Source organism: Dermacentor silvarum, chromosome 1 (assembly GCF_013339745.2).
Source record: "Dermacentor silvarum isolate Dsil-2018 chromosome 1, BIME_Dsil_1.4, whole genome shotgun sequence".
NCBI classification, from domain to species: Eukaryota; Metazoa; Arthropoda; class Arachnida; order Ixodida; family Ixodidae; genus Dermacentor; species Dermacentor silvarum.
In genome coordinates, this window is record NC_051154.1 from 259,056,318 (window position 1) to 259,070,253 (window position 13,936).

At 47.7% G+C, this 13,936-nt stretch overlaps 1 protein-coding gene across 1 annotated transcript in view; it reads right to left on the reverse strand.

Moving 5' to 3' along the window:
- LOC119437090 (nose resistant to fluoxetine protein 6-like) overlaps positions 1-13,936 on the reverse strand; it is a 95,290-nt gene that overhangs the window by 41,178 nt on the left and 40,176 nt on the right. Inside the window, exon 3 of the mRNA XM_037704167.2 lies at positions 8,192-8,403. Coding sequence (XP_037560095.1) covers positions 8,192-8,403 — 212 coding nt within the window. The remainder of the gene's footprint in view (positions 1-8,191; positions 8,404-13,936) is intronic.

Here is a 13,936-nt window from a genome sequence, read left to right on the forward strand (position 1 = left end):
TCCATCCAGTCTTTAGAAGGCGAAATCTGTGTGATAACACGTAGTGAAGTGCCTTGCTATTTGAGGCTCGAGCTGGTTGTGTAAGGACAAAAACGTAGCGCAGTAAATATCTGCAACAGAATGAAGGCCATGCGTCTTATTCTGTACAATAAAAGTTTTCTACTACTACTAAGATGAGGCATGTGTATGCTGTGTAAAATCCGGAGACAGAGCACTTAGCATCACGTAATGGAATGTGAAGGGATTCACCCAGTGAGACCCGTAGCAGGGTCCTTCAATACTTTTCTCCTGGTCATGAAACTCCCGCGTAACGCTATGGGAGAGCTTCATATAGCGCCCGCAGTTGCGGCGCCGCGGCGCTGGCGTCGCTAGAAGGGCGACGGGGAAGGCGGCCGCTGCCGCCGGAAAGCGGAGTGTCGGCGTGACGTGCTGTTGTGCGTGTTAGTTTTTTAGGGGCGAGGCTCCTTATAGCGACACCCGTTCCGTCCCCGTCGTAGTAGTAGTAGTAGTGTGTAACCAGTCTGAGAAAAATGAGAAAAAAATTCCGAAGTTGTGTCCGTAGCGCGGAATCGAACCAGGGACCCCTCGCTTCCGAGCGCGCGGCGTTAGCCCACTACGCCACGAAGCGGACATGAACAAACGCACCACGATGGCTATAAATACCCAACATTAACGAAAGGCCGCGTTTCTAGCGCGTTTCTAACGCGTTTGTGCTAGCGCGTTACGGCCCGTGTAAGAAGCTGGTGTAAGACGCTGTGGCCTCTCCACCTTACCTTCAACGCGTTTCGAACGCGCTGCCCAAAGCGGTGGCAAGTCAAGTTCAAGTCGAGGAGCGTTTATGAATACGGGGGGTATACTCTCTCAGCAGTCATGTGATGGCGTCGGCAAACGCGGTGCACGTTCCGGCATGTGTAAATGGCTGCGTAAGACGCTGTGGCCGCTCCCCCTTACTAGAGAGTACTGCACGTTTCTAACGCGTTTGTGCTAGCGTCCCCTTAAGCGGGAGATCCGATGATTCCCTCCGGAGCTTCGCCCACTCATCATCATTCACCTCGTGGATCTGCTGTCATTTTTGTTTCGCCTGAACGTGTCTCTCCATGTAGTGACATCGACACTTCGTAATTCACCATAGCAGTGATTCCTAACATTTGTTGTGAGCCAGGCTGCCGCTCCGGATACGAGGGCGTCGACGAAAAAGTCTCCCTATTCTGTTTACCAGCCAACCCGGAACTACGCGACAGGTGGAAGCGAGCAATCCCGCGACAAGAGAGTGCTGGGTTCTCGTTTGAATCGAAGTACTTTCGCGTCTGCGAAAAACATTTTGATGCCCGAGACATTGTTCCTGCGGACGTGTGTACAGTGAATGGAAACGTTGTGTCACTGCCACGCGATCGACCCAAACTGGCAGAAGACGCCATTGCGAGGATTTTACAAGGCGTATCTGTGTACTTGTCTAAGCCCAAAGAACGTTCGCATGCACCGAAACGGCGCCAACCTGCAAAAAGGCTGCGAGCGGCATCTTCAAACTGCGCTGAAGCCGAAGTTGCGGCCGTCGCAACTGCAGACGTCACCGATGCACCCGAAGAAGAAATTCACGGTAAGTCTGGTGCACACCTTTGGAGTATGCTACTTGCTCACTACGCAGGCAAACTGGCATCACTCTCATTGCGATATTCGTTCTTGGTCACTCTTTGCAGATGAAGTACGAACTGTAAATCGCCTTGGCGGTGCTGATGCAGAGTGCCTAACTGAGCACGCCGTTTGCTTTGCCTCAGAGCTGCAAAGGGTAAAGGACCAACTTCGCAGTGTGAAGCAACAACTTCATTAGTGTCAGCGGAAGCTCGCAAAAGCGGAGGCGCAGGCGATTGAAAATTGTGGCATGCAGGAAACCATTCAGAAGCTATCGGGCCGCGAGATGCTCATTATAGATCAGTGCATCATGAAGGCAAACATGAAGTCCGTGAATTCAGTGCGGTAAGCCCCCATTCCTGATGTTTTTTTTAGTTTTTTTTTTTGCATAAATCGCGACAGTGTCTGTGTTTTAGAGGTTTACTTGAAGCGCGGCATTTGCAATGAACGTGCTTACTTTTTGCTTAATGATCCAAACGAAAAAGTGATAGCACTGACTAAAATGAAGATGGGCCACTCCCACTATTAAAAATGCAAGATCTCTTTCAGCATAAAGAACCTATTGCTAACCAGGTAAACCTTTGAATAACCCAGACCAAAACAACTTGCAGAGTAGCTGTGCACTGTATAGAAATGTGATAATGATTGTCTAACCATTTGATGCTAATGGGCATACACGTCTCGTTTTAAATGCAGTGAAGATCTATTATGCTTTCTGGTGCTTAAAATTTCACACTCTTGTCATTCACTGAGTGATATAGCAAGATATTTGTGTTTCAGATTGATACCCTGGCAGTTCTTTTGGACGATATACTACTGGAGCCGGCTGAGTGCATGTAAGATATCAATTGTCCGGAGTCAATGAAGGACTGCATTTTGGACTACCTTGGTGGCTAGATTGCAAGGAAGTTTGATAAAACAAGCTGCAAGGACAGCCTTCAAACGCTGAGGAGCACCTCTCGAAAGCCAAGTGCACTGACCGAAATAAAGACTAGGGGATTTTTGGAAGTGCCATCAGACCAGCTGCTTTGCCTTCTGCAAATTGTGGACGAGCACCTAGAAGTCTGCACCGTGGACAATATAGCCTGTGCCAATGTCTACATGAACATTGTTGAAGACATCCTGCTGAACGACCGTACTTCCTCGGCCAGTGTTTGCTGCGCAACACGTTTTGTGAGCGCTACGGCTGAAGGTGTGCACTTTTTTTTTTTTATGCCGTTTGCATTTTTTTACACGCGAAAGGAACAGACTATTTCGTGCTGGTGCTCGTTCATCCTGTCCAGCCACAGGAGAGATGAAAGCAGTGAGAAATTATTTTTCTTGGTGTTTTGTCTCATTCCCTCTATCCACCAACTTTTCTGCCAATCTATCAAATGCAATCTTAATTGCAACCATATGTGTACTAGTGCTTGCCGGCACTTTTGCATTCTTGACGCTTGCTAGTAATTACTCCCTAATAATCGTATACCATGCCTTTCATTCCGCCCTTTTACTAAGTAGACACTGTCCTGCAAGGGGTAGCGTGGTTAGCACAAGTCAAAATGCTATCCACAAAGACCTGCGCAAACTTGTTTTCTGTTAGGCAGAAAAAATACAAAAAATTAGGCTCTTGTTGGATTAAGAAAACTGAGTATAAAGACAAACAAGAGAAACATGCAAAAAAGTAATACAGTTATTCAGTTTGATTGGTAAATGTAGTCTTGAATGACTTAGTGACGATGGAAGCTCCGAGCTGGTTTTAATTTGCGCTGGTATTTTTATAAAATGACTCGGGTGGGGTTTTCGGGCGACTAAGTGAAACGCCAACCTTGAACTGATAGTCACTGCGACATTAAATGTGAATGGACGAAAAAAAAATACACTCACGCAGATTTGAACTGACCATGTTTAAATTTGTATGCGTAAATGCAAGAACTTTCGCTTAGAAACCGCACATGTTGCCGATATCTAGCATGCTGCAGTTCACAGATGCTGCTACAATTAGTGCCAAGATGACTTTATTCAGACGTACCTGTTCTGCGCGCGAAATTCCCATTGGCAGCTTCGCGATGCCCCAGAATAAACAGGCACTTAATAGGAAAATAAGCGCTGCGGACCGCCAGCGCGCAGTAGGGCGCACCATAACTTCTTGCGCAAGCAACGTTAATCTGTGGGTCAGCTAGGCTTAGTCATGGCGCACTGTATAATTTAAGCACGATTTTAATCACCTACACAGGAATCAAGAAACATAGGTATAGGTACGAGCATAAGTGAAATTGCAACACTTGACGGGCAGCCTTGGGTGAACGATTGCTAACAATCAATGACTTGAAGTAATAAACAACTTGCATGCTATCGTATTTGGTCAAGAGTAAGCACTGCTATGTTCAGTTAGCGGACACAGTGAAATAAAAATGTGGGCGAAGTGTTTTTCATGGCGAACACTCACGCGAACACGCGACTGCCCTTCCAAGCGCGGCAGATCGGTGCCCTTCTACTCACGGCGGCGCCTACGGTGGCAGCTTTTGTCCCTATATGAAACTTCGGCGGGAGTTTCATGACCAGAAGAAAAGAAAGTATTGAAGGGCCCTGCCCGTAGGTAACATAAATCTTCCGGAAGCGCTTGCATTTAATGTTGACAGAAGCATCAACCTGGTAAGCAGTCGAGATAAGCAAGAGACTTTTAGAGTTCTGTGAAAAAAAGCAGGGAAGAGATTGATACGACTGGATCCGTTACAGATATAGGTAGCGCTACAAGGTCGAAAAGTTTTGAGGAAGAGAAAAAGGATTAAAGAGACGCATACAAAAATGCTAGAATGAAAACTATACATAGCATGCCTGAGTAACTCAATCAGGCTATAGGTAACTCTTTGTCCCCGCCTCGTTTCAAGAGGGATACCAATAAATCATCATCGCCATCATCATCCCAATCGTGAGTCTGGGTGACCTAAAGCATCTGGTCAGGCTGTCTGCGAAGAACCTTTGCAAATTTGGCCTTAGCTTCAACGTCAAGAAGCCCATTGTGCTTGTGCTCTCGGGCCAGACACCTATGTGGCTGTGTCGCTGCCTGACAGCTGATAGATACCTTGGAAAACAGAGTACAAGTACATCTGTGTGTTGTTGAGCACCTCTAGCTACGTGTAAGACTTTCACGTGGAGAACATTCGTCAAGCATAGTGCCGAGCGACTAATGTGCCACGTAGAAGAAGTCTCTGGGGCTGCAGTAACTTCCTGTTGGTTCGGGACACATGCAATTGTGTGCATGTCCCAGGCCTCTCATTCACCAATGCTGTACTCAGTTTCCACTCAAATACCAGACAGCGGCTGAAATGAGGGCAACAAGAGATTGGGCGACTGGCATTAGGCTTCCACTGGCCGCGTGGTCAAAGATGTCACTTAGGAAGACGTAGGCTAATTCACGTAGAAGGCTCGAGAAGCCAGAAGGAAGCTTGCTTACGAGGGCCAGCTGCGTGGAATGGACGACAGGAAGTGGGCCCGGCGCTTGTTCAGATACCCCAGCATGATGGGAAGGACTCAGTGGACATCGCGGGTGCACACCCTTTGCAGGATGTTTGGGGTTTTCTCAAAACCCGTAAACGCACGCAAGGAACCTGAGTGGGCTCATAGCGTTCAAGCCTATAGATGTGCGAAGAGAAGAACACGCAGTGGCGGAGGGCGATGAGCAACTCGTCCACGTAGCTGGTTTAATTTTTATCGCACTCAGAAGAATGTTATAGACAGGGAACGGCTGTACGACAACAGCGGCGGCAGTGTTCTGCTGTTCGAAGCAAAGGCGGGGGCGCGGCAGACGCTTGCGTACTACCACCGCTTCGATGACACCGCTAGCGTCACAAGTGTTCTATGTCGGTTGTGCGGGAAGGAATAACAGGCGGTTGGCCAGCTTGTGCTCTACTTTGCATATTTGTGTCAACGCCAACGAGAGGGCACCATTCCGCGGCGGTCATTGTGGTTTGCTGATCCATGTGACTCAGCGCGACAGCATGCAGGCGGTGCAACATGCGGTGCAGTTAGTTATACGGTGGTATGGCATCACCAAAGTCAGGCTAGGGCAGTGGTGGCGCGCGACGCAGTGGTAGTGCGCACTAACAGTGGAGTGATACTACAGCGTGTCTGTGTGCTTATGTGGGTATTTTTTAACACGAAAGTGTTTTATGCCGGGGTCCACCATCAACTTCCTGTAACGGTTGTGACGTCGGTGGGAACGCGTAAAATATGCCCTCTGTATGGATGGATGGATGGATGGATAGATGCTAGGAGCGTCCCCTTTGGAACGGGGTGGTGGGTTGCGCCATCAAGCTCGTTGTTATATTGCATAATGTCCTACATGTCATCAAAAAAAAAACACACACACACACACAAACAATTTTCATCATCAAACTTTCTGAACCCCTATTGGGAATTTTGTTTTTGTACGTCTCCATTGTTTGTCGTCTCCCCACTTTCCTTCCGCCAATCTTCCAATCAGCTCTTACTAATCTCTATTGTGGACATGTTACTTTCCCCCTGCTCTTGCTGAACCCAAGGGCTTCAAGGAGGCCAAGAGTGCCTAAATCGACCACTGGGCAGATATTTTAACATTCTAATAGAACATGCTTCATCTTTTCTCTAGCTTTACCGCAACAAGCACATGCTTCTTTATTGTACCACGCTTTATGATGGCGCAAGGATCGCGACTGAGAGGGATGGCACCGCCATCTAGGAGTGGTGAAGCGAAATACTGCATCATGACACTAACGAGCTCCGACACTGAGCGCTTCGGTACACTCAACGCAGCGGAGGCTCCAGCGCGGTGTAGCCTGGTGTAGGCGCTCTGTTGAGGTGACGACGCCGTTTCCGCCTATGGTTTTTCTTTGACGTACCATTAACCCATGATGCCTCGTCGCCTACGGAGTGCAGCTTCAACATGCATCAGTATTGCTTATACGCCGCCTACTCATTCGCTTGCGATGGCGCCAACTAAGAAAAGCGCTGCGCTAAGCGACGCAGGAAAGCAACGACGCCGACGGGTGAGTCTCGCTTTGGTGTGGTGAAAGACACGCCAGCGTGAATCAGAACGCCTTCGCGCGATCGCGGTGCACGCTGGGAGCCCTGCCACTTCCATTCCTGTAGCTGAGCGCGTCGCAACTCAGCTGGCTGCCGAAGACACTACGCAGCCGGACCAAAACGCTCGTACCTTCGCCGAAGCGACTGGGCAGCAGGACGCCGCTCGCCAAGTAAGCCTGCAACACGGTCGGCGACCCACAAATCGTGCGCCTGTCACTGCAGCGGACCGTCAGTTCACGAAGCAAACATGCAACAGCTCCTGTGAAGACACGTTTCACTTCCTTGTTTTACCGATTCCTATGATAGAGGGATGGACGATATCTTTTTTTTAGCTTTCTGGCCAGGGCACTAGAGATTTACCCGCCCCATGCAAAGGGCTCAGCCAGATTTCATCATCGCCATCATCAGCAGCAGCAGCCTATCTTTACGTACTCTGGAGGACGAAGGCCACTCCTAGTAATCTCCAGTTACCGCTGTCTTGCACTAGTTGATTCCAACTTGCACATGCAAATTTCCCAATTTCATCACCCCACCTAAGTTTCTGCCATGCTCGACTGCGCTTCCGTTCCCTTGGAACCCAATGAGTAGCTCTTACTGTCCACCAGCCATCTTATCTGCGCATTAGATGGTCTGCACAGCTACTTTTTTTTAATGCCAACTAAAATTTAGGCTAGATACGTTTGCTTTCTGATACACACCTCTCTCTTGTCACTTAACGTTATTATGAGGATTATCATGATCACAAAGTTTTAAGCATGAAATGCGTTTAGCTCCCTTGTCGGCGACCTTCAAGTGACCTTGAGCGAAAAGCCAGAGCCGTTATCCGGGCACTCAATCGAGAACATCCGGGTATCGTTGCGAGAACAAACCGAGATCATCCGGGCAACCAGTCAAAAGTTAAGAAAATGCGGTCTCTGGCCCCCAACCCTTTGTACCGGACCGCATTACATAAGCTAGTAACTGCCCAAACAGGTTACAAAAAAATATTGCTTCTGACTTCCGAAGGTTTGTTCACAATGTCACTCAAGCTGTAACTTCTAATACGATGGAGTTTTATTTGTCATTTCCAATAGCGACGTTCAAAAGGCAGATACAGAGCACCATAAACTTGACTGTCATCTTTTGGCACTGAGACAGTGTTTCCTTCGCTCTTTTCAATGCCAGCGGTCCGCGAGTTCCTCGGCGCGGGTTTTGCGCCGCCTCCTTCGAGAGTTGGCGGCGCCACGCTGCGTGCCCAGGCCGGCAGCGTCCGGCGCGCCGCGGGTGGTTGTGAGGTGTGGTATTGTGAGGTGTGCCCTTACGAACATGCACTACACCCAGTTTAAGACTGTGGCTAGTATCATTCCCAACCAATCTGCTTTACAGGTAGCCATTTAATGCTTACATCCACTCTCGATTACGGGAGAGCCAGCATTTTTTTTTACCCATGCGTCGACAAAATTTTACCAGAACGCTGACTCTGAAGGCTTACATCATTCTCGATTATCAGACAGATCTATTGATAAAATCTCTGCCTCACCCGTGGATGCGTAAACCGCATGGCCGAGGAGATGAGGTCGTCCAGGTCCGTTTTGTTGCCAGGGTGAACTATCAGGTTGCAGTACTGACCGCGCGCCATCTCATTGCCGTAGTCGTCGAAGAGCACGGTCTCTACGCATTCGTCGAAGGCGCCCAGATCAACTCGTGACATCTGGAAGGCTCCGGTCGGGTACTTGCCGGACGCGTCAATCACTGCGAGTAATACAGTTTTCCCGATGCTCACATGTAAATGAAGGATCTGTGCTTACAGACTGTTGGGAATAGGCAGAAGAAAGGCCGTCGCACACCAACAGCTACAACAACAACAACAACAACAACAACAACAACATTAGCAATAACACAGATTTCAATAGCTTCTGTCGTGCACAGTGGCAGAGTCTGGTGCATTTTTAAACCTCAAGATTCATTCCCGAGAATGATTTCTGTCGGAACTGGATGGTATATTCCGACGCCACACGGCCCTTAGAACCCATAAAAATTTTTTTCTATCTTATAGATCACCTCGTGTTCTACGAAGTTATGAAAGTATTGACCGTTGCTTCTCTTGCTCGTCATGAGGTCAGTTTTCAATAGCTACCGAGTCACATGAGTATCGCAGGAATTGAGATGGCAGATAGATTAGCTACTGCAGCGCACGAGCTTAGTACCTTGACTCCCTTTACCTTTTCCGCATCAGACGCGAAGGACATTCCTCGCAACCTGAGGTACAAACTTTGCAAGGACATATAGGTTAATGAACAAGCAAAGCCCTCGCTCCAGTACAGAGTTGATCCACACCTGCGGTTCTCATCCAACCAAAAAAGTTACGGCCCGTTCGACACGCTCCTTCGTCGTCTACACATTTAGATGTCTACGTTAGGACATGCCGCACCTATTGCGTCGCATCAAAAGAAGACTAGTTTTGGGGATAACCCCGACTCTTCAGTGGAACACATTAAAGATTGCCTTCAGTATTACACCAGCATCACGTTCGCTTCGGTGACCATTTGAAAATCCTTGACATGCTGCCTTTCGCAGTGAGCAAAGTGATATTTGACCGTGGCCTTGCCCTGGTAAGCCAGAGGCGTGCAGTCAGCGCAGCACGTAGCGATATTCAATCGAATAGCTTTATTTGGTTCTATCGCCCGTTTTTAGGGGTGGTCGGCGGCCGGACTTTCTCGGGTGACGGGCGCGTTCTCTCGGGAAACCGAGTTGGTACCGAGTTCCACGGCGCATTCGTCGCCGAGCACAATCTCTTTAAGAGGCGCGTGCTGTCGCTGCGAGCGAGAGAGAGGGTTTGTGCGTCTGAAGGTTTAGATGCTGTGGTCGGTGGTGGCGCTGTGTCATGCTTCTCCGCCACCTTGGATGTCGGTTGCGGGGCATGTTCTCGTAATCGATGTCCACGGCACATCTCCCGCCATGATGCGCCGTGCTGTCTTACCTGCTGGGCCACAGCTTCGCTTAGACCACAGTGCGTGGGATCTACATGACCTTAAAGCGAATGGTCGGAAGAGTATCTGGCCTCCGCGGAGTAAACGAGTGGTCAAGGAAGCCCAGCTATAGGTACGCAGCCGCTGTCGTGCAATTGTCGTCACCCTGTCGTCATTCCATTAGCGTCATGCTGTCTTAGCAATGCTGTCGTTGCCGCGCGGTCATCATCTCCATCGTCATCCTTCCATCCCTGACCAACAACCATAGTTGTGTCATCTTCATCGTCGTCACGCTGTGATGCCGTCTGCCAAATGATATGGACGAGAATTTGTGTCGCAGTTACCAAACACCTTCATCGGCATCAGCAGTGTACTTGAGGGCCTGAATTCCCAAAAACGTTCTTACGTTAAAACTATTCGTTAGAACCGACGCCAGCCAATGGCAATGTTGGATATATTATTAGCTACGGCGGTGGGCCAATGAAAAAGAGCAAGCTTACGCACAAAAAGCTTTCTGAATTCGACCCCAGATGTATTGCTAGTGTGTGCGCATTTCATTCCTGCGGTCCGCATGAGCTATTCGCTTACTCTGACGATCAGCTTCGGTTGTTTCTGCAACGGATTTTTTTAGACACTAATCCGACGAATTTACTAAGTAATATACGCAACTGATTTGCCTGTTTTGCACTGTTCTTTTATTTCAACGTATTGAGGTCGATCCCTCGCGCCCAGGTTGGTGTGCAAGTGCATATATATATATATATATATATATATATATATATATATATATATATATATATATAGGTGGTTTTTTTTCGAGATTTGGGGTGAAAATCGGGGGTGTGGCCATTACATGGAGAAAAAGACACCACATTTTTTTGTCAATATTTTCGGTGGTGCTTGCCTTTATTGAACTACAGTACTCGCTTATTCTAGCTAGCTCTGGCTATTCCTATAGCGCGTCACCTGCCAGCTGGAATAAATTGTGATGCCCCACAGACTCAAATGATCAAAATTTGGTGCAAGTCTTCAGCACCAAATTATCATCGGATACCTCTTCTACACTTCGTGGAAGTATTTAGAACACATTACCTTAAGGCACAACGTTTTACTTCAGAAACTAAATTTGCTGTCCCCTAATCAGGATGGATTTCGTAGCGGTTTGTCGAATATTCTCCAGCTAACCAAGGTGTTTGATTACCTGGCACTTAACATCAATAATGGCGGCCAAATGAAAATAACTTTACCTGATTTATCAAGGGTCTTTGATTGCGTTTGTCACAGTAAATTAATCGCGAAGCTAAATAGTGTAATCGGAGAGGGGTTAGTTTTGTCATGGATGAAAGATTTTTTAACAGACCGCTCACAGTTGGTGCTTTTCGAAAGTGTTAAACCAGAAACAGTTCTTGTAACTTATGGAGTTCCTCAAGGTTCCGTCCTGGGATCACTATTATCTTTAATCTTCATAAATAATGTTACGGAAAACATTGACTGTAGTATCGAGCCCTTCACAGACAACTGCATTATTTATAAGGAAATTCACAGCTTCACAGATCACCTTACGTTCCACGCATCCCTAGATAAGTTAATAGACTGGTAAGCTAAATGGCAAATGTCTATTAATGTGAAAAAAAAAATCCGTAACCATTGCAGTAACACGTAAACAGAGCCCGTCTCAATTGACTTACACTATTAATGCTTCACCACTAGCAACTGTTGAACAACATAAATATTTAGGCATTACGTTTAGAGATGGCCAAAATGGCTCACTTCATTGAGCGGCTCGGAACGGCTCATCTCACTAAAATGAACCGGTTCATTTAAACGACTCACCGGTTCACTTAATGTGTAACCTGTGTTATGCATATTCTATAGTTATATTTGGCTTTGAAAAAAAAACGATATATGCATAATTGAATAACCGTGTTATTGGTATTTTCGCTATGTTTAGAGAATAGTTTTACGCATTTTAAAAGCATGAATTTTAGTTGTAATGAAACTTTATTTTCTGATATTGGGTTAAATGGTTATGGTACTCCAGCAGGCAGAATGCGACGTACTTTTTTCAGAACAAAAAATATGTACCTTCATCGTCATTATAGGAGCTTTTTGTGGTACTTTAAATTCAACATTTGTCAAAATAAGAACACAAAATTATTGTACATTATCATTAAAATTTATTCATTTATTCACATACGCACGCTCACTATAATATGAGTCAGCTGTAACGCCATGCAAAATGAATGTCGAAATAATTTATTGAAGTTCAATACAAAAATCATACGAAAGATTCACAAAACTGCCGCGGGTACCTTTCGTTTGTTTTGTTGTTGGTTTGTTTTTTCTTTTTTTTTCTCTTGAGCGCACGCGCGATACTGGCGATCATGCCATCATGCGCCAGGACAAAAAGAAAAAAAAATGAAGTTCTATTACAACACAACACATCATTGGCCTCGTTTTATTTATGTGCTAATGATACACGCTCAGAAAATGCACCGAAGTGGATGCCATGGGCGACATTTTCATGACTACACTAATCAGCACAAATGAAGACCAGCTAGGACCTAAACTGTACTTTCACCTGTTGTCTTTAAAGACACGGAAGACCATCTTCCAAGTGTTATTGGACCAGCGCACGATGTGCGATTGGTGAGAGTCGTGAGACATCGTTGGAACAGCAGCAGGCAACGAACGGTACCATCCTTTGCCAATTAAGGCTTCTTTACTTCTACCTTCGGTGGCATCGGGTGCCACACCATAGGACGCACAAAAAACCAAAGGGACTGCTGCGCACACCACACACTGCGAGCGAGTACCAGTCGCGCGAGTCTGCCCACGCCGGCCACCTTTCGTCGGTCAGAAATCGAAACTTTGAAACCCAGCAGAAGACCCGGCTCTGACGGTACGGTACAGACGGAACGGGTCGGCACGGCTCACTGAACGAGAGAGAACCGGCTTCCTCTCCGAAAGAACCGCCGCTCACTTACTGAACCACGGCTCACTCGATCTTTAAAAAGAGAGGCTCAAAAGATCCGGCTCGCTCGGAGTCGCTCCTGAGCGACCCATCTCTAGTTACGTTGACGTCTGGCCTAATATGGGACACACACGTTGCCAACATTACTGCAGCCACACTAAGTAAGCTGTTCTATGTAAAACTATGTTTAAGGATGGCGTCCGCGTACTCAAAGCTACTGGCATACACTACGTTCATAAGATCAGTGTTAGAATATACTAACATGGTTTGCTTGCCTCATTCACTAACTAGTATAACAAAATAGGAGTCAGTACAGCGCAAAGCCATAAAATTTGTGTAAAACAAGTTTATACGCACGGACTCTCCCCACCAACCTGCTGTCTTCTTCTGGCATTATGACATCATCCACTAAGGCAAAGCAGGCACGTATCAAGTTTTGTAGCGTTAGCTACACTGGCCTAGCCAAGCCCGTTTCGCGCGGCACATCAAGAGCCGTGCTGCGCATGCGCAAGGATCAGTGATGTCACACGGCTTGCGCACCGGAGCCACCGGAGCCGGCACCTCTCGCGCACTCCGCCGCCGCCGCGCGCGACTCACCGCCGTTGGTCTGCGCATTCCAGAGGAGTGACGTCGTAGCCGTGGTAGACGCACTGGCGCCGGCGCGCGCTCGCTGTGCAGTCGCCGTCTGACACTGCGCTGGAGTCGCTGCGCTTCTGACTGGCGTTTGCCAGTGTGGTATAGCCATGGAGAAGGAGAGCGCAAATGCTGCTCAATAGCGCAGAAGAACGGAGAAGCTCGACTCATCGGATCCCGAAGTAGTTGCCTGGAAATTAGCGGTTGAGCGTAGGAGACAACCAGGAAAGCTAAGAATAATCAGCTGAACCTTTGCTAACGCTACGTATATCCTGGCATAGCCGAGCTAAGCCACTGCAACTTTTTTTTCTACCAGTTGTTGCATGACAGCTATAAGATGGATGTGCGTAACTATGCCGCATTTTCACAGTCGCGCCAGACTTGTCATAAGCCATAAATGCGCATTAACAAATACCCTTTCAACAACGACTCGATTGGGCAATCGTTTTATTGCGATAGCAATTATATGGACACTTCAACCGGATTTCTGCCGTCGCCGTCTCCGTGAGGTTCCGTATAGACAAAATCTTCGCCGCGCGCCGTATGCCCGAGCGGAAGCGTGCGGGGACGCGCGCTATCACGGAGAGCGAACGCACTCAATCTCCCACGCGCAAGTAAGGAAGCGGGAAGTCAGCGCCGGAGGGAGCAGGGGGCACTTCTACTCTGCCAACAACCGCGCTCGTCGCTCGCCCGCACCGTCTCTTATCTC